At 44.2% G+C, this 19,365-nt stretch overlaps 2 protein-coding genes across 3 annotated transcripts; both read left to right on the top strand.

Moving 5' to 3' along the window:
- Positions 1-4: 4 nt before the first annotated feature.
- mtmr8 (myotubularin related protein 8) lies at positions 5-13,189 on the top strand. The gene is made up of 17 exons (XM_028983078.1): positions 5-219; positions 3,309-3,431; positions 3,544-3,706; positions 3,880-4,037; positions 4,319-4,447; positions 4,785-4,919; positions 5,617-5,749; positions 6,074-6,183; positions 6,319-6,444; positions 6,548-6,597; positions 7,111-7,311; positions 7,399-7,527; positions 8,031-8,157; positions 8,723-8,977; positions 11,134-11,207; positions 11,814-12,583; positions 12,683-13,189. Exons 1-17 carry the CDS (start codon positions 196-198, stop codon positions 12,829-12,831), a joined length of 2,856 nt encoding a protein of 951 aa, XP_028838911.1. The 5' UTR covers positions 5-195; the 3' UTR covers positions 12,832-13,189.
- Positions 13,190-13,649: 460 nt separating this feature from the next.
- amer1 (APC membrane recruitment protein 1) lies at positions 13,650-18,971 on the top strand. 2 transcript variants are annotated; one of them, XM_028983795.1, is made up of 2 exons: positions 13,650-13,696; positions 14,584-18,971. In XM_028983795.1, exon 2 carries the CDS (start codon positions 14,686-14,688, stop codon positions 17,569-17,571), a length of 2,886 nt encoding a protein of 961 aa, XP_028839628.1. In that variant the 5' UTR covers positions 13,650-13,696; positions 14,584-14,685; the 3' UTR covers positions 17,572-18,971. The 2 variants fall into 2 exon arrangements, with proteins under 2 accessions (XP_028839628.1, XP_028839629.1); XM_028983796.1 differs by having other exon boundaries at positions 13,681-13,762.
- Positions 18,972-19,365: the final 394 nt, after the last annotated feature.

Genomic DNA, 19,365 nt, shown 5'->3' on the forward strand with positions numbered 1-19,365 from the left:
TCAAAGTCGCCGCTGGAGTTCGCCAAACATCACAAACATGAGCAGCTTGCTGTTTCGAGGAAATGGCCACATGCGGGAGGCGCGTAACAGTGCAGAAATGAAATAAAATAATATGAAATGTGCAAATAGTGTAGCAACCGCACTGGCAGTTTTCTGGATGTCTGACGACACCGGTTTGTCCCCGAGCGCGGAGCCATGGAGCACATCATAACCCCGAAGGTAGGCTGTCAGGGCGGCCGTTGCATGGTTTATGTCTACTGGAGTTCTGTTTCACATGGTCCTGCAATATGTACATTTTTTTCCCCAGATGAGGAGTACATTTACAGTTTTTATCAGACGCCCTTATCCAGAGCGACTTACAATCAGTAGTTACAGGGACACCCCCCCTGGGTCTTCTGGTTCATAGGCGAGTGTGTTACCCACTAGGCTACTACCACCCCAGTTGAGAAGTAGAAGGTCAGTTTGCACTCGTGTTACAGTGCCCGTGTCTTTGACCAGTTATTGTGTGAAGACTCAGCATTCCACGTTAATAAGTGAACCTTTTAAGCAATAAGAGGTCGGTTCAGAGCCGGGTTCAGAATCTTCAGGGCAGGAAGGAATTGGACAGTTTGTGAGCGGATGTGCATCTGTGCGTGTCAGCACTGCTGCAGGAAGCTCTGTGTAGAACATGTAGGTGTCTCCTGCCCAAGCTTCCATTAATGGTTCATCAGAAGGTGGACATGGGGGACAGATTACACCCTGCAACTGCGCACCACTGCATCCCTGAAGGAAGATGCCAGCCAAACCTGCAGTCCATTCGCCCCTTTCAAATGATTTAATTTAGAATGGAACATTTCAAGGATTCCAATTATTTATTGTCATGTACAGTACTGTGTGCCATGAAACTCTTTCTTTGCTATCCACATACAAATGCAAATTACACATACAAACTCTCAACTCTGCATTTGTGATGTACATGACAATAAATAATTGTGTAGTCTAGTGATCCCCATTAAACAGTCTGAAAACCTAAAAATATATTACTATATGATCAAATAAATAAATATTTAATTTCTTATGGCTCTGTCAGTAAATTTAAATTTTAAACAGGGACAAAAGCTTTATGTAAAAATCACCAAAACATGAACATTAAATGAATGAAGCGGTATTATTCAAGGCACCTCAGTATTACTTCTCAGGGAAATAGCAAAAATTTACTTCAAAGAAATAAATAATATCAGCAATTTTCTATAATTCACTAAACTGAAATATTTTTAAAACAAATTGGATTGAAATACAATAATAAAGTGCAAAAATCTATTAACATGAAACATTTTTTTCTTCAAGGAAAAGTCACAAATATTTCACTTTTAAACTTTAACTGAGTAAAAACTCTAAATACGTCATTGCACAGTAATGCTCATGATGCCGTCTCATATTAAACTCTTTCATTACCGCCACACTTTCTCCACACAAAAGACACACAGGTTTTGCAGCTACCTCCGTGAACATGTACTCCCACCTTGTTTTAAAAGTCCGGATCTCAGTGTCCACCTTCCGTTTTACCATTTTTTAAGGGTAGGCTATCTGAAAGTTGACTTTTGAAGTGATGCTAATGCCCGCTGATGAATAATGAAAGGAAGTGGCCTCCCGCTTGGAGCGCCACCATTGAATTGTGGGAAAATGTAGTGCGTTGGTGCGTGTAAAGTACATGGATGCTGCTGGTGTGCAGTGACCTGCGGGCCAGTTCTAATAATACATTTATATAATCCCGGGGGCCAGAAAAACCCCTTGACTTTGACATATGTGCCCTAAGGCATATAATCTACTAATGATTATGTAGTGGAAGGTTCCTGGCTTGGGGGTCTCCAAGAGAAGGGCTGTGAAGCACAGCATTCTGTTGCGTATGCTTAATTACAAAGCGGATTCCAAAAAAGTTGGGACACTATACAAATCGTTAATAAAAACTGAATGCAATGATGTGGAGGTGCCAACTTCTAATATTTTATTCAGAATAGAACATAAATCACAGAACAAAAGTTTAAACTGAGAAAATGTATAATTGTAAAGGGAAAAATATGTTGATTCAGAATTTTATGGTGTCAACAAATCCCCAAAAAGTTGGGACAAGGCCATTTTCTCCACTGTGTGGCATCTCCCCTTCTTCTTACAACACTCAACAGACGTCTGGGGACCGAGGAGACCAGTTTCTCAAGTTTAGAAATAGGAAAGCTCTCCCATTCTAATACAGGCCTCGTTTAAGGGCCCGGAGATCACGGGCATCCAGTATGGTTTTACGGCCTTGACCCTTACGCACAGAGATTGTTCCAGATTCTCTGAATCTTCGGATGATGTTATGCACAGTTGATGATGATAGATGCAAAGTCTTTGCAATTTTTCGCTGGGTAACACCTTTCTGATGTTGCTCCACTATCTTTCTGCGCAACATTGTGGGAATTGGTGATCCTCTACCCATCTTGGCTTCTGAGAGACACTGCCACTCTGAGAAGCTCTTTTTAAACCCAATCATGTTGCCAATTGACCTAATTAGTGTTAATTGGTCTTCCAGCTCTTCATTATGCTCACATTTACTTTTTCCAGCCTCTTATTGCTACTTGTCCCAACTTTTTTTGGGATTTGTTGACACCGTGAAATTTTGAATCAACATATTTTTCCTTTAAAATGATACATTTACTCGGATTGAACATTTGATCAGTCATCTACGTTCTATTACAAATAAAATATTGACATTTGCCATCTCCACATCATTGCATTCAGTTTTTATTAACAATTTGTTTACAAACATTTTTGGAATACGGTTTATAATTTTTTCACTGTTAGCTAAGTGAAAGCCGAAGAAAGAAATGTGTCCTCTGCTTTCAACCATCACCCTTGGTGAGCAGTGGGCAGCCATGACAGGTGCCCGGGGAGCAGTGTGTGGGGACGGTCCTTTGCTTAGTTGGCACCTTGGCAGATCGGGATTCCTTAACCGCGAGGCCACCACTGCCCCAAGTGCCCCTATTTTGTCTGATTTCTATAATCAGGATATTGCAGGGTGGTAGTAGCCTAGTGAGTAACACACCTATTAACCTGAAGACCACAAAGTCACAGGTTCAAAACACACTTACTACCATTGTGCTCCTGAGCAAGACACATAACCCTGAATTGCTCCAGGGGGGCTGATGGCAAGACGCTCCGCATAAGTGCATCTGCTCAATGCAGAAAATACTGAATGTAAAAATGATGGAAATGGCTGGAATCCTGTAGAAATGTATAAAGGTTTGGTGTGAATAGTTCCATTATAACATCTCTTTCCTGTTGAATTGCAGGTTGAACATGTGAAGTTGTTAGACAGATACAATGCCAAAAACCCTGCCATCGGTACTCTTTATCTAACTGCCACTCACCTCATCTATGTGGAGACGTACAACGACACACGAAAGGAAGCTTGGGTATTTTAATTTCTGTTACATCAGTACATGAGTTAAGAAATGTTTCAAATGCTGTACTGTTGCATCATTGAGCTCAGTGGACTTTTATTTTATGCTCTTCTGTGTACTGTAGATTCTTCATCACCACATTTCATCGGTTGAGAAGCTTCCTCTCAGCACTTCAGGTTGCCCTTTGATTATTCGTTGTAAGAACTTTCGTCTGCTGCACCTCCTGCTGCCCAGAGAGAAAGAGTGTCAGAACGTTTATCAGTCACTCCTACGACTTTCCCAGCCTGGTATTCCCCTCACTAACACACACACATCATTGATATCAGCATATACAAACATGCTAATCGCTATAAATCTACATTTCAATCATTGTGTGAATGTTTAAACCCATTGCACACACTCACACACACACATACTGCTTGCTTGAGCACTTGTGCACTGATGCACGTGTATTTTTCAGTGAAGTATGAAGAACTCTTCGCCTTTCTGTACAACCCCAAACAAAACGAACAGCAGAGAAGGGAGGGCTGGGCCTTTATCGACACAGCAACAGATTTCAACAGAATGGGCTTGCCCAATGACTATTGGGAAATCAGTGACCTCAACAAGGACTATGAGGTAGCATTTTGACCCTTCCTGTATGAGTCAGTTGCATTTTACTCACCCAGCCATGTCCTGGCTCCTAAAGATTCCTTGTTCACATTTGTAGTACACTGTTAAACAAGCCATGTTAACAATGAATTGTTTTCAGTCGCAACAACACCATGTGAATAAATGCGTAATGACTGGATATATGTGGAGGTGTACAGTTTTGTTGATCCTGCCATTAGGCTGAGTATGTTTTTCCGTCTTCAGTCACTGGTTCCAGTTTTCACAGTTGCTTTGTTTCGCTCATTCAGATGTGCAGCACTTACCCATCAACGCTCGTGGTGCCAAAGATTGCAAGTCAGGCGACCGTAATGGGCAGCGCAAAGTTCAGGAGTCGAGGCCGACTGCCAGCCCTTTCCTATTTTCACAGAGAGACTAAGGTACGGTGGGTGATGCACAAGTCTGCTTTTGTTCCTGCACAAACCCCACAGCCATACTTGTAAAACACAGCTGGTTTATTATTGTTCAAACGCCTCATGCAATAAAAAGAAAATAATCGTCCACAGTCCACGCAACAGTTGCACATGAATGTCACACATCCAGGCATATCCAGGTTGAAATAGCTTGCTTGGTTCAAATTGGTTTGAAGCATGGCTTTTTGCTTTGTGCTACTTGTACCATTACTGAGACGGGTCACTCCAAGTCAATGCACAGTTATTATGAGTGATTACATTGCATTAGGCAAGAAAAAAAAAAAAGTGTCGATTGACTGTTCAGGCTGCGATCTGCCGCTGCAGCCAGCCCCTGTCTGGGTTTAGCGCCCGCTGTGTGGAGGATGAACAGATGCTGCAGGCCATAAGTCAAGCCAACCCCAACTGCCCATTCATGTACGTGGTGGACACCAGACCTAAGGTACAACATGACTTTACCTGAACTTCTGTACCATTGTGCTGTACTTCTGTTAATATTCATTAAACTGTTAGGGTGACTCTTTCTAACTAATAAATTTGTTTTATTGCTCCAGGTGTACCATGTGTATTTTTTTAAGAACCTGAACTTTATTGTGCTTATTCTGTATAGTTTTAACCCTTTTTTATCTGCTCCAAGGTTGTTACAAAAATGGTTGCATTTGCTAAATAGAAACCTCTATCTCAATCTTAATTGATAAAGTACAAATAGCAAATTTGGAGCATTCATGTTCAAAATGCTGCTTTTATCTGCGTTTTACCCCAAAGCGGCCTTGAATAGTGATTGAAGGGTGTTTATATGCTCTTTTCTTCCAACTAAAATGCATTGTGAACCTTTAAATCACGCCGTGAACTGTCGCCTTGCCGTAGTGGTGTGGGGGTGCGCCACGGTGGCCTCATAGGAAAATTATATAATTCTTTTAATTACTACTTCTGCTATTAAGACACATTAATACCAACTAGTTTTAAGAAACCATTTTTTTCTTACTCTGTTTGTAGCAACGTAAATAACAGATTGTGTGCTCATTAGATTCTTGAACTGTTTACTGACTAATTAGTTGCAGTAACTCTGTTCAGTCTGTGGGACTTTATGATTGAAAGCTTTCCAAATGTGTGAACTTTTTTTTTTTGTGTCTCATCAGCTGAATGCCATGGCTAACCGGGCTGCAGGAAAAGGCTATGAGAATGAGGGCAATTATTCCAATATCCGCTTCAACTTCCAGGGAATTGAGAACATTCATGTCATGAGGAACAGTCTTCAGAAGCTCTTAGAAGGTGCAATGTCCTGTACTAGATATGGTTGTATATAAATGTACTCTAACAGGAATCTCAATTCTGGTACTAAATGGTTCTTTTGGAGGTCTCTTATGTAAATATTTACAGCATTTGGCAGATACTCTTATCCAGATCGACATAAATAAGCAAGAGATTACCTAAGAGTTATCGTAATACAGTGAAGGGCAATTATTTGTCGATGAGGGCCTTTTGTTGCTGACCTTCTTATGTACATATAAGATGCACTAGTGGCTGATTGAGAGTTATCAATATTTCATTGTACATTTTATTCAGGTTTTTTTCTTTTTGTCATTTTTACACAAGTGTGTGCTTTAAAGTCTCCATCGATGAGCGACTATCTGACCGGATTGGAAAACTCAGGTTGGCTCAGGCACATAAAGGCAGTGATGGATGCCGGAGTGTTTTTAGCAAAGGTACAGTTCTGGAATGCTTTGTGCTGCAGTATCTTGACAAGTTGTCACACTAAGCTTCCTTAAATAAACTTAAACATGCATGTGTGTTTGTAATACTTGTGTGCTTAATAGATGTGTGCTTTCTGTGTGTGTTAGGCGGTAGCTGATGAACAAGCGAGCGTATTGGTGCACTGCTCTGACGGCTGGGACAGGACCGCTCAGGTTTGCTCTGTAGCTTGCATCCTCTTGGACCCATTCTACCGCACCATGAAAGGGCTCATGGTGAGAGACGTTCTTAGAAATAATCACAACTAGACTTACACTCTTCATTAATATTCTACTGTCTTTATTTACTTCAAAACCCAATTGTTGTGTTTCATTGAAGATGTTATTAGAAAAAGAGTGGATCTCCATGGGACACAAATTTACACAAAGGTATAGATGTCATTAATTCTCTATGCAAATATTTTTACATAAATAGAAATACTTTACAAAAAGTATATTCATAGAACATTTTTCTTAATACTTTTGCTTATCATGACCGTTTATTTATATTTGTTCATTCATCTATTAGCTTGTCCAGTGCACCATACTCTTACTAATTACAGGGTCACTTCGTTTCTCAGGGGCACATTGGTTGTAGCAGGATTTTAATAATGGGCTTAGAAAAGTTTAACCCTCTGCAAGCCACTCTGCGTAACTTCCATCCAGACACTAATAATGTGATCACGCATGGTATGTTGCGTTCTGTATTTGGGACAGCGATGACAGAAGGGTTGTGCATTCAAATCCTGAAACACCAAGGTTCCACTGAGGTACCCTTGAGAAAGGACTGCCCGCTGCTGACATGGTGATGGGTATTGTTGTGTGCACCATGTGCTGTGCTGGCTATGTGTCACAATGACAAAAACCTTTCCCTTTAGCATTTTCTTTTCTTTTTTTTCATAGGTGTGGGTTCCTGGATGGTGACCCTAAAGAAGTGTCCCCTGTCTTCACTCAGTTTGTGGAGTGTGTGTGGAATCTCACTGAGCAGTTCCCCTGTGCATTTGAGTTCAACGAGAGGTTCCTCATAGATATCCATGACAACATCTATGCCTGCCAGTTTGGGAACTTTATTGGAAATTGCCAGAAAGAAAGAGAGGAACTAAAGTAAGTAACAGCCATCGGTTCACTGTACCTTGCACACAAATGGCACAAGTTGTTTTGTGTTGTAATGGTGCCTCTGTCTAACACCAGGATACAAGAGACAACATTTTCTCTGTGGCCATTCCTACTAAAGCAGCAAGAATGGTACAGGAACCCTCTGTACAAACGCTCCGTCAAATCTGGCCCACTCAGACCAAACACTCTACCTTTACATTTCAAGTAAGTGTTCTCATCAATGAATATTCTTTGTATTTATGAGCCGTTACTGAGTGGCTTACTGTTGATCTGTGGCTGTCAGAGTTAATTCTGTGTAAACAGCAAGGCACTGGTGGCATTTGAATCACTGGGGCAGTGGTGGCTTAGCGGGTAAGGAAACGGACCCGTAATCAGAAAGTTGCCGGTTTGAATCCCGAGTCCCACAGGTGACTTTCACGGCTGCCCACTGCTCACCCAGGGTGATGGTTAAATGCAGAGGACACATTTCATTGTGTGCACTGTGTGCTGTGTTTCACAATTACAATCACTTACTTGAACTTACTAATGGCAGCGAGACAAGCAGGAAAAAAAGACAAGGGCTGCTTGTTTCGTATCTCTAGCTGGCAGGAGAACGTGAATCTTCCTCATTCCATAATGCATAGCGAGAACAGAGTACTTGATTTGCCTTTTCCTGTCATTTTTCTGTGTTGTCCATACTGACCTGAATCTCATCTGCCTCTCTGTAGGTTCTGGTGTGGCATGTACAATCGTTTTGATAAGGGCATGCACCCTAAACAGTCTGTGCTGGACCTCTTGCTTGCCCTCACCCAGAAGAAGACTGAAAGCGAGAGGAAGATGACTGATCTCCAGAGAGTAAGTGGAATTCTGAGGTTTGAGTATTTCCAGTCCAGTAGCTTGTAACAATTTGCAGTTTGATTTCCATTAATTCGATAATTATCATTTGTGTTCAGTTCAACATTCAGTGTAGTGAATTATCTCTCGCCACAATGGAACCTGTGATTGGTTCAGAGCATCTCAAGAAGATGGTAATAGGGTCTGATGGAGGGATCTGTGGGACGTGCTATAAAGACAAATCAAATCCATGAAGGCCTCACCTCACAACTTACCAGGGTCTGCTGCTGACAAATTGGTGCAGGACATCTTGTGAGGTGTCCATGTCTCAGTGGGTCAAGTTCAAGTGAGCTTTGTCATTTCAGGTTAGACAGTACATACTGAAACAAAACAATGTTTCACTGGAAACCAAGTGTAACATTTAAACAAAATTACGGACTGACAAACAAACTTCGCTACATAAATTTCAAAGATTGGACACAGGCAGTGCAAGGGTCAGATGGTTTTAATGTTGTGATTGATCAGTGTATGTAAATAATACCTTCTGTACGGTACAACAAAAATATCTATTTTCTTTCTATCAAAGCAGTTGGCTGTGGCTGATGGGGTGCTACAAGATCCGGCTGGACCCACTCAACCAGTGACCAATCCCATTCCATCCACTGACCAATTGGGTGGAGATGGCAACTGTGTGACCAAAGGTGCTTCCAAGAATCTGAACAGTGAATTATTATGCACCACCAATGAGAGGAAAACCTCAGAATCTGAGTCTGCTCTGACTCTTTCAAAGGGAAAGGCTGTTTCTGTGCAGATCAAAGATTTCAGGAAAGAAGTGCAGGGATCCTATTAAATTGACACATTTTAATAGTGGATTGATTTGGCTGAGGTACGCTGGTGCCCTTTTCCATACTATAATATTCTGAGAGATGAGTAGACTGTTTTTTTTTTGTGTGAAGAAACTGCCAGAAGAAGAACTTCTAGCTTTAATGAGAAATGCAACTGCCTGGGGGAACTAAAAATGCTGAGAAAATGTCATCCCTACTCAATATCTGCAATATCTGTTGTGTTGATCTGAGAGTTTTGCTCATCAGATTTAACATCCCACGAGGAAATGCTTTTTTCATGGTTATTGCGTCTTGGCAAAATGTGGGCGTTATTTTGACAATTAGTTGCAAAATGAATTCACACAGGAGACTTTGCTTGATCTCATGATTGAATAATTTCAACGGGGAATGCTAATTTAGGTTTGCATCGTTTTACACATTATAGATGATGAGATTTGGGTTCATTGCTTGGTCTTACAAAAGCAGAAAAACTATATTGTCACTTTTTGCTTATCACAGAAAGGGAATGCACTGTTTAAAAAAAGATCAAATGTTGTATAGCTTTGCATGTTTATGAGCTGATACATTTCAGTGCTTATTTTGTAATGTGTGTTTTTATTAACACTTCCTCAAGTCTTTTCAAAAGAATGAATAATCTGTATTTTTGCTAAAGGGATTTTTTGTATGTTTGTATACTTTGCCTGTTTTGCCGCTAGTCCAAAAAGGGAATTATAAATGTGTTACGAGGACTTCTGACTGGCCAGAGCAGCAATGTTCCTGTTCTGGAGATTTGCTGGAAGTGCAATTTATGTTTCTTTCATATTTTTTAGCCATCTTTGGTAAGTAACTGGCATACTGAATCTTCTGCTTTGTCAGTCATTGCCTTTATCAACAAAGATCTCTTTATCAGCGTAAATCCTATAACAATAGGATACTGAATCTTCTGCTTTTTCAGTCATTGCCAGTGTCACCAAAGATCTCTTTATTAGCATAAAACCTATAACTATAATTGTTTATATATATATATATATATATATATATATATATATATATATATATATATATATATCACATTGAACTGTGTACAATTTTATATGGTAAATTTTATAGATTTGTTCATTCTTTAAGCAATAGTGAAAGAAGTAATAAAATGTCAGCATGGTTCTGCTCACTGCCACCTTACTGTTGACATTCATCTGTATGTTTTAGCCACACAGACACACACACACGCCCTCCATTGGTATATAGATGCTGTTGAGTGGGCTAGGTTGGCTCTTGACTTGTCTCGTGAAGGAGGAGGAAGGTGTGAGTTGACTGCTGGCCATATCTGTTGCCATTGGGACTGAAGATTTCCGTTTGTGATGAGGTCCACCAGACTAGCATTTAAAGGGAATCTTGGTCTTAAGCCTTCTCACATCACATATCTCACTATCTTTTTTATCTTTCCCTTGTCTTGAATGGTTTGAATATTTGACCCAAACATCCCCTCTAGGAAAATTCTTGATGGTGTAGACAGATTGCCTATGTTTAAAATGACCACTAAAATGCACAGTAAATTCACGTGAGTAGTTATTGCCTTGTGTTGCATTCTTCACTGAAGGCCAATTGTAAATACTTAAGGCTTAAAGCACTTTTTGTTTTTAAAAGCAATGAATGTTGATATATGGATCATATTTTACTGTCTTGGATTGGAAGTATGTTTTGAAACAGTTTTTAAAAAATAAAGTTTTTTTGAAAAAATCCTTGAACTCATTTATTGTTGCAGGAATAATTGCTTTTGTGGGCGATATTGAAATTCTAAAATGGATCTGTTTATCCACATTTTCTGAACTTTATAGGATAAATATATGCATGAGAAGATCATATGAGCATATGACAGGATAAATGTCAAATCTCTAAGCATTCTAGTAATAAGATCATAATGGGAATTCAGCAAGAAAACAATGAGTTTAAAAAGCGAATGAGTCTTGTTGCCAGGTTTAGTTATTTTCCGTTCATCTTTGGCCTTGGTCGTGCTCACGGTCTTGTTCGTGTTGGTCTTGTTTTCATTTCTTTGCAAACGTAAGCTTGGGTTTTCTATTGATTTACATGAATTGTTTGGCGTTGTTTTTATTTGCAAATGTAATTAAATGACGCATTCAAGTAAATGTATTTCATTGGACTGTCTCCAAAGGTTTGGGTGGAATCTGTCGACATGCGGCAACTTGACGTTGATGACGTCATCACAACAACCGGTCGGGTAACGGGGTATGTCCTTGACGTTTGCGATGCGGCTTGTTTACTCTAAAATATCATATAATTAATTTTTGAGTGCAGTGTATATTTCTACATATGCAACATAATCTATTGCGTGTTGGGTAGCATTTTACTGTAAGCGCTCCTGCAGACCTGCTTTGAGCATTCAAGGCTAGCAAACTTAGCCAGCTAACTATCCGTTCTGGGGGAACTCATTGGTTTTCGGTGTTTATATGTTCCAATCTGTACAAAATCTATGCAAAACTCTTAACTCTAGGTCATATCGTATAGTATATTTATGGTCATTGTTTGTGATAGGCAATCTAGACAACTTGGTTGTTGATTAGCTAGCTTAGCTAACATTGTTTATTATCCAATTTAAGTGTGCAGGAAACGTGTTAGTCGTCTGTCAGCAGTATTTGCCATAAAATGCTTAGTCCCTGACGAATTGTAAGTGTTAAACTGGCGTTTATCTTGAAATAAGTCTATTTCTTTGAGCCATGTCAGATCAGTAATGGGGCTTTCTTACACAGAATGAGGAGCCTGTGCAAAATGTTGCTTTTGTTTAATACACCACTATGGAAATGCAGCATAATAATCAAAACAACTCCTCAACAGCGTTTCTATGCTACTTCCGAGGGTCGGACAGGAAGAGGAAGTCAGCAGTGAAAACTGCCATCTTAAACAGGCGATCTCCAATGATGATCACAGCCTCCTCTCACAGCTGCTGTGTCTTGAACGCTACAGGAGGGTGATCAACCAGAGCAGTGGCTGGGGCGTGCCCAGTACACCTCTCCGCATGGCTGTGTCAAAGGGCCACTTGCGGTGCCTGGAGGTCCTCCTGGCCCATGGAGCAGAGGTGGACACCCTGGATGTAAAAGCCCAGACCCCACTGTTCACTGCAGTGTGTGGCCGGTACCTGGGCTGTGTTTTGGCCCTCCTGCGTGCTGGGGCAAACCCCAATGGCAGCCCCCAAAACAACAGCTCCCCTGTGCTCACTGCTGCTCGTGAAGGCGACCCAGAGATCCTTCGCCAGCTCCTTCGTCATGGGGCAGAAGCCAACGCCAGGTCAAAGGTGACACTGTGGACATCAGGCATGTCAGTATGCAGCGGACCGCTCTACCTGTCTGCTGTTTATGGGCATCTGGACTGTTTTCGGGTGCTGCTTCTTTATGGTGCTGACCCCAACTACAATTGCCCAGATGACCGGCTGCTCTGCAAGGGGAAACAGCCCAAAACAGTGCTGGAAATGTGTTTAAGACATGGCTGTGGTGTTGAGTATGTCCAGCTTCTCATCGACTTTGGAGCCAATGTCTATCTTCCCACACTTATAATTGATAAGACTACTAAGCAAAACGAGGCTGTGGAGCTACTGTTGAGAGAAAGAGGTGGGGGACTTTTTAAATTCCTTGCAGTGTATTTCATGCATTTATGTTTACTTTGCATTTGTGGTTATCTAAGCTGTCTCTGTCTTCCCTCTACACCAGGCTGTCCAAAGTCTCTGACCTCCCAGTGTCGCCTGGCCATCAGAAGGCACCTGAAGCAGATTAACAAGATCCATTCCGTTGATCGTCTGGATATGCCATCAAGCCTGATAAACTATCTCAAACACAAGCCAAACAGTGCAATCCTCTGACAAAAGCAATGGCTGCACATGTGCCTTTCATATTAAGAGTACAGTGCTGTTCTGTTTTGTTTACAGCAGTTTCAATAACTGGAGCTTTGCTATTGCAATCATCGACTTGAAATACTGTTCATTTTCATCGGTTCAACCATCGACTTGAAATACTGTTCGTTTTCAACATGTTTAGACATGCATTTCTGTATGTATACATGTACATATACATTTCTTTTTTATTATTATGCAAAATTATAAAAACTGCACAGATGTAGGCTAAGAAGGTCGCTATTTCAGGCTGTTTGATTAGTTGTTCATGATATTTGGTAGTACTTAGTGATGTGAATTCTATGTGATTAAAGTCTATTTGAAATGAGTGGCTGAGATTGACTGTTTACATTTCTGCTCAATTAAAACAGTTCTGCTGGGGGTTTTAGCTTCACCGGGGCCTCATTTGTAAGTGAGCGCTCACAGGCCCCTTTTGACAAAATGATAGCATTATCAGAACTGGCAAAGGACAATCAGTTTGTTTAAAGACAAAGATCACTGTTCTTTGTGTGAAAACTTTAGATACCAGTTGAATGCATACAAAACATATGAGAGGATTTGCATTGTCATAAATTGTTAAATATATTTAAACGGCGCTTTGTATTGCTACAATCAAGAACTTATTGTAGCATACGTTTGTATTTTAATGGATATGATTCTAGAAGTTGCTCATATAATGAAATGGAACACTTCAGCTGCGTTGTTTATTACGGTCAAAAGAAGGCTGAGAAGCTACGTCTGCCTACAATAATATTACATTTCAACTACGATACCCGTCATGCAGTTCGCCGACTCCACTCCAACGGGAAGCCTCACCGCGTCCGGAGCGAACAAAGTGAGTCAAATGCAACGCTTTAACGAACGGTCCTGTTTTTCTAAAGGGGATGTAGTTGTGAATAAGGTAACGTGACTCTTGAAATATAAATTCCCCCCTCACATTACTTAAACCGCATGCCGTCCGACCGCTCTTTATACCTATGCAGCAGCATCATAAACAAAGAGGAAAAAAGAGCTACACCCAATGTCACGCCGGGCTTTGCGAGCTGCCTTCAGTGCCACATTGCCGGCGCGATTAAATAATTCCGAGGGCGATTAGGTTTGATCGATACTAATCAATACACGTTTTCGTAGTTGGTCTTGGTTGAAATGTCGGCGTGCACACGCGGGCCTAGCTGTTGCTAGTGAAGGGTACCTGGCTGTCTTGGCGCTGCTAAGCGTCCCCCCCCGGCTGAAGAAACACGGGTTTTCTTTGTCTCTGAATAGCACGTCAGCTCGAGAAATGATGAGAATATAATCACATTTTTTATTTTTTGATTCCGCTCGGTCTGCTTGCTTTGGTAATTAGCTGGGCTCTGCTAGCTGCTGGATTGTAATGTCATCCGTGGGCACTTTCCCCTCAGCCAGCAACAGGGTTCAGTTTACACAGGCTGACATTTTCAACTAGCAACGTGTTGCTTGTGTACGTGTTTTAAAAGGAAATGTAGTCATTTTCAGTTCACTCAGCTGGGATATATATATATATATATATATATATATATATATACACACACACACACCTTACTGTAATTTGGACATTTGAATTAATTTGCAACTGTAACACTGTTGAGCATACAGGTTATGTAAATGGCTAGTCCTTCATTGTTGTCAGACGATTGTTTATATTGCAGATTCATCTGAAATTACAATGTTCTGTGCATTTTTTTTTTTCTTTTCCTTCCTCAGGCGTAGCATGGCTGATATGCACTCCTGCCGTATACGGTGTGGCATCTCTCCACCTACAGAGGCACTGATCATGCGCTGCCTACTACAGTAACCAGTCCTGCCATGGAGATCAGCGCAGGAAATGAAGTTGTCACCGCGGAACAGTTGGACTCCATTTCTTCTGAGCCCATGCAAGCTCAGCCGCCTCCATCTGGGAAGCTGAGGAAGACTGCCTTCAAGTTCTTCGGCAGCCGAAAGAGCATCTGTGTGCTCCCCAGCTTTTTCGGTGGCAGAGGAAAAGGTCAGGGCAAAGGGTCCTCTAAAAGTGGAGTGACAAAGAGTCGGACGCATGATGGTGTGAGCAGAGGATGCTGGGAGGAGGCCGTCGTGAAGGGCAACGGTGATGTGTTGGTTGGGGACTTTGAGTTCCGCAGCCAGAGAGACTCTGAAGGCGGCGACTCGCAGAAAACCCCAGAAGCGCTGAAGTCCCAGTCGGTGCCGTGGCAGAGGAGAAGCCTACGGAGCCTGTTCAGTAGCATCAGGAGACACAAGAAGAGTAGGAATGTGGAGGCGGAGAAGAGCGAGAGCCTGGAAATGTCTCCCAGTGCCTGTTTTGTGCCTGTTGCCCAGGTGGCTGTCGGCGACGATCGTCTGGGCAACGTGTCGGAGCCGGATGTGCCTGTTTCAGTCAATGGCAGTGAGCATGTCATCTCTGCTGTCACTTCCACAGAATGTATGATGACAGGAGCACTAGTGCCTGAAAGGAGAAGGAGTGAGTGTCCAGGGGAAGAGAACGTGAGTGACGTGGAGGACGAGGAAGGGGGTCAAAGGAGAGGGCAGCTCAGTACGTATCGCCAGCCTCTCTGTGCGGAATCAGAGATGGCTCGTCTCTCCGAGCAGAAGGTGGACGAGCCTGACAATGACCAACCGGCTATTTCCTCGTCCTCCGACCACATGAGTCTGATATTTGCTGACGTCTCGTCCTTGAAGAGCTTCGATTCGTTGACCGGCTGTGGCGACATCATTGCAGACCAGGATGACGACAGTGTCGCCGAGAGCTCCGTGTCAGGAGAGCGGGGCAGCCGCAATGGCGGAAAACGCAGCTCGTGTTTCGTCACGTACCAGGGTGGAGGCGAGGAGATGGCTACGCCAGATGAGCTTGAAGGAGATTACCTACAGAGCCTTTGGGAGACAGAGGTGGGGAAGGAGGTGTGTTACATGCCCACGGGACAATCGGACAGCCCACTGCTCACCCCTGATCAGCCGGTGAGTTCGCTTCACACCACTAGCAACAGTAGCAATACCACCGGCAGCCCGCTTGGAGTTACGGAAACAACGCTGACAACCGGGGACCTCCTGACCCCTCAGAGCGACAAGCAAGAGTCCGTGCCGAACAGCGACGAGGGCTACTACGACTCCACGACACCCGGGGCAGATGAGGAGGCTCGAGACCTCGCGAGGGCTGATCGGTTACCCCGGGACAGTTACAGCGGAGATGCCCTCTACGAACTCTACGAACCGGACGACCGGTTGCTGAGCCCCCCTCTGCCTCCTGGTGACCCCCACAGCTTCCTTGGGGTGCCCCTGCAGGGCGCGGAGGAAAACCCCGCGTACTCCCTGAAGGGCACTACGGAGACGGAGGAGGACCGGCTGGGTAAGATCCAGCAGGCGCTCCTGGCCCGTGACCTGCAGAGCCTCCGGAGCCCTTCTGCCGACATGCTGCTCTTCAACACTGGCTGCTTCCACGCTGAGGCTAACCTCTCAGCAGAGACCTGCAAGCTGGGGACGAAGGACGAGTCCCTGAGCCCCAGAGGGAAGAGGACGCCTCATGCCTTAGAGGAGCCGCTTCCTTCCCACGCTGGATTTGGTCACAAAATGCCGGACAGCCCCACGTACTCGTCAAAAACGCCTAGCCCTCTGCAGGAGGCGGGACTGTACCTGGAGCCGGAGCAGCGCCACGCCAACGCCCCGCCCTGCAGCCAGTCACAGGAGGAGCTGATGGTCTGCTTCTCCCAGGCGCTGGTGGACTTCACCAAAACCTCGCGGCTGTACCGCAACTCGACCGAGAGCCTGGACGGCTCCGAATCCAGCTCGCCGTTCGGCCAGAATCTGCAGGCGCTGCCCGCCATCGTGACATTCGACGTGGTGGACATGGACAACGAGAGCGAGTGTGAGCAGCGGACCGAGCTGGAGGTGGAGGAGGAGGACCTGGCCTCTCCGTTCGAGGTGTTCGAGGACGAGAGCTGCTATCTGCAGAAGGACGCTTTCGCAGAGTGCGATGAGCGCATGTTGGACCCTTACGAGCAGAGTTTGCTGCTGGACGGTGCGTGGGGCATCGCCAGTCTCCCCCGGCACCTTAGCCTGGGCCGGGCTTGCCAGCCGGCGCCCGCCCCTCCGGCGCTCAACCGCCGCAGCCGGTCGCTGGACACGGACAGCCTGGAGGTGCACGCGACCGAGCCAAATGCCAAGCGGGCGGGCTCCCTTCACCGCAGGAAAACCGGGAGGAGCCCCGAGGCCGCAGCGCGTGGAGAGGTGCGGAGGCAGAGCCGCGCTCAGGGTCGGACTCGCGGGTCGCCGTCGGACCCTAAACACGCGCCAGTCAACGCTTCCGCCATGGAGACCCCCTCCAGACCCTCTCATTTGCCTCTGAGGCCTGGCCGCGGCCCCGCCCAGCCTATGCTGAGCGGCGGGTCAACGGCAACTGGCGGCTTTTTGGGGTCCAACCGGGCCGATGGGGGTGAGGCTTTTTATAGCCGTGGGTACCATGCCACATCAAGCGCCCAGCCCAAAACTCATCCAGTGGGAGTCACCCAGGGTGTACCCAACCCTCGAAGCTACGCGGTAGGGAGCGCGAGCGCGTGGGGGTCTTCGGACGGGCAGCAAGAGTTCTACCGGAGCGGCAAGAAAGCGATGGAAGCCGGGACTGTCTTTGGCTCGACGCAAATGCAGCGTGTTGTCACCCGACCTCTGTCCCGCACACCACCGGACACGCAAACTTGGGTCCCCTAAGACACCCGGTGCCCCAGGCCACGGTGAGCGTCTGGAGATCCATCACCAAAGATCCAGAGGCCGGCCCATATTTGTCTCAGCACCTCATTGCACAAGGATCCTTTTTTCTCAGTTCCTTCCCAGTCCCCCCCCCGTCCCCACTTTTTTTTTTTTTTTTTTGGTAAATAAGCTAGTGTCATTTTACAGCCATTTTTATTTTACCACAGCGCAATGCAGTACCACCATGGCACGATCTCATTTTTAATGGTTGTCTGTAATTTATCATAGACGGGAGCCAGTCTAGGTGCTGGCACACTAATGTAATTCAAATATATATCCATGGTAGCCTAAGCCCCGGTCAAAAGACTTTTGAATGTTCTTAATGAAGATTTCTGCCATTATTTCCTCCCCCCCATTTCCAATATCCGATATGCTGTTACTTTTTCTTTTTTTTTTTCCAAGTTTACATTTTCACATGTGCAAAAGTATTTTATGTAGATTTTAATGTTTCAACTTGTGAATTGACATCGTGTTGCTGTTGATTGTTGTGGAGTACTCAAACACTACACTCCGTATCAGTTAATTTCTTTTACACCAGAGCAGTCAATTCTGATGACGTTCACCCGGAAAAGTGAAATCTGGCAAATCAGTCCACTCCTGTGGGCCGTGACGCACAGGGACACGAAATATCGGTGATTTTACTCGCCCTCAGTTGTGTTCCTTACAAAGATGAATAGAAAAGAAACGTGCATATCTTAACGCTAAGTAAAGTTGTCTAATGACAGCTGCAACAGTAAATCTAATGACTGGCTCCAGATCAGTCCTCCAAGCAAAAGAAATAATAGCATGGAGCCTCAGCAAACGAGCGTTTAAGCCCCTTTTTGAGTTCACATCTGAGACGCGTGGAAACTGTCTTTGTGCTTCAGCAAGTCATCAGTAGATACGAGTGTTTTGTCGCCACAGAAGTCGTACCTCTCGTTCATGGATGTGCCATCTTCCACGTTCTGCCACGTGTCGCCGTCAGAAGAGTCAGATGCCAAAGTGGGCCATGTGCACTTAAAGTAATGACTGTGCATTTAAGCTTTTGGAGAACAAGAGAAACATCTCTGCAAGTTGAGATCTTCATGGATGTCAAGTGTGTGTTTTTATATATATATTTTTGGTATAGCATTGTTTTAGTCATGCTGAATGTTGAAAACGTGTTGGCATGAATCTATGAGCCAAACCAATCATAAAAATATCATTTTTGTACGTATGGATGTGTATTCACAGACACTGAATGTTCCAAAATGTCGGACGTTTTCAGACAAACCACAGACTTCATGGTCTCACAAACACAAGAAATGTAGATTGTCCCACTTCACCCTCAGTGCTTTAGTCGATCACACTTCAACTGGAAATAAACGCCCTTCTGAATCTTGTGTGTGGGTGTGTGTGTGTGTATCTGGGAACTATTATGATGCCCTTTTGGGGGTTTTGCATTTGAAAATTTATTTCAGTGGCTTGTACCATAAACAATGTTTTTTAAAATTTTGTCGGGATATCACATTTTTGGATTATATATTCTGAACTCGAATTAGCAAAATATAAACAGAGGCATCCCCTTCCCCTTCTTATCGTGGGCACTGCGCCGAGGTGTCTATGCACGCACCGCCACGTCTGTATGGCTGGAAGATGGAACCGTCTCATCTCCATTTTGGCCGTAGGTTGCCTCACGTCACCCAAATCCGCACCAGGTAACGGACCGGGGAAGGAGCTCGACGTGCGCTCCTGCCGACCAAGCGTCTCCCACGCACGGCGCCACCCCGGCGGCGT

Source organism: Denticeps clupeoides, chromosome 6 (genome assembly GCF_900700375.1).
Source record: "Denticeps clupeoides chromosome 6, fDenClu1.1, whole genome shotgun sequence".
NCBI classification, from domain to species: Eukaryota; Metazoa; Chordata; class Actinopteri; order Clupeiformes; family Denticipitidae; genus Denticeps; species Denticeps clupeoides.

Excerpts from the sequence above, each read along its gene's own strand:
- amer1 (XM_028983795.1), top strand. The coding sequence starts at position 14,686 with ATGGAGATCAGCGCAGGAAATGAAGTTGTCACCGCGGAACAGTTGGAC.
- mtmr8 (XM_028983078.1), top strand. The coding sequence starts at position 196 with ATGGAGCACATCATAACCCCGAAG. Across the intron at positions 3,707-3,879 it reads CCTACGACTTTCCCAGCCTG|TGAAGTATGAAGAACTCTTC; the intron begins GTATTCCCCTCA and ends TGTATTTTTCAG. Across the intron at positions 6,184-6,318 it reads CCGGAGTGTTTTTAGCAAAG|GCGGTAGCTGATGAACAAGC; the intron begins GTACAGTTCTGG and ends TGTGTGTGTTAG.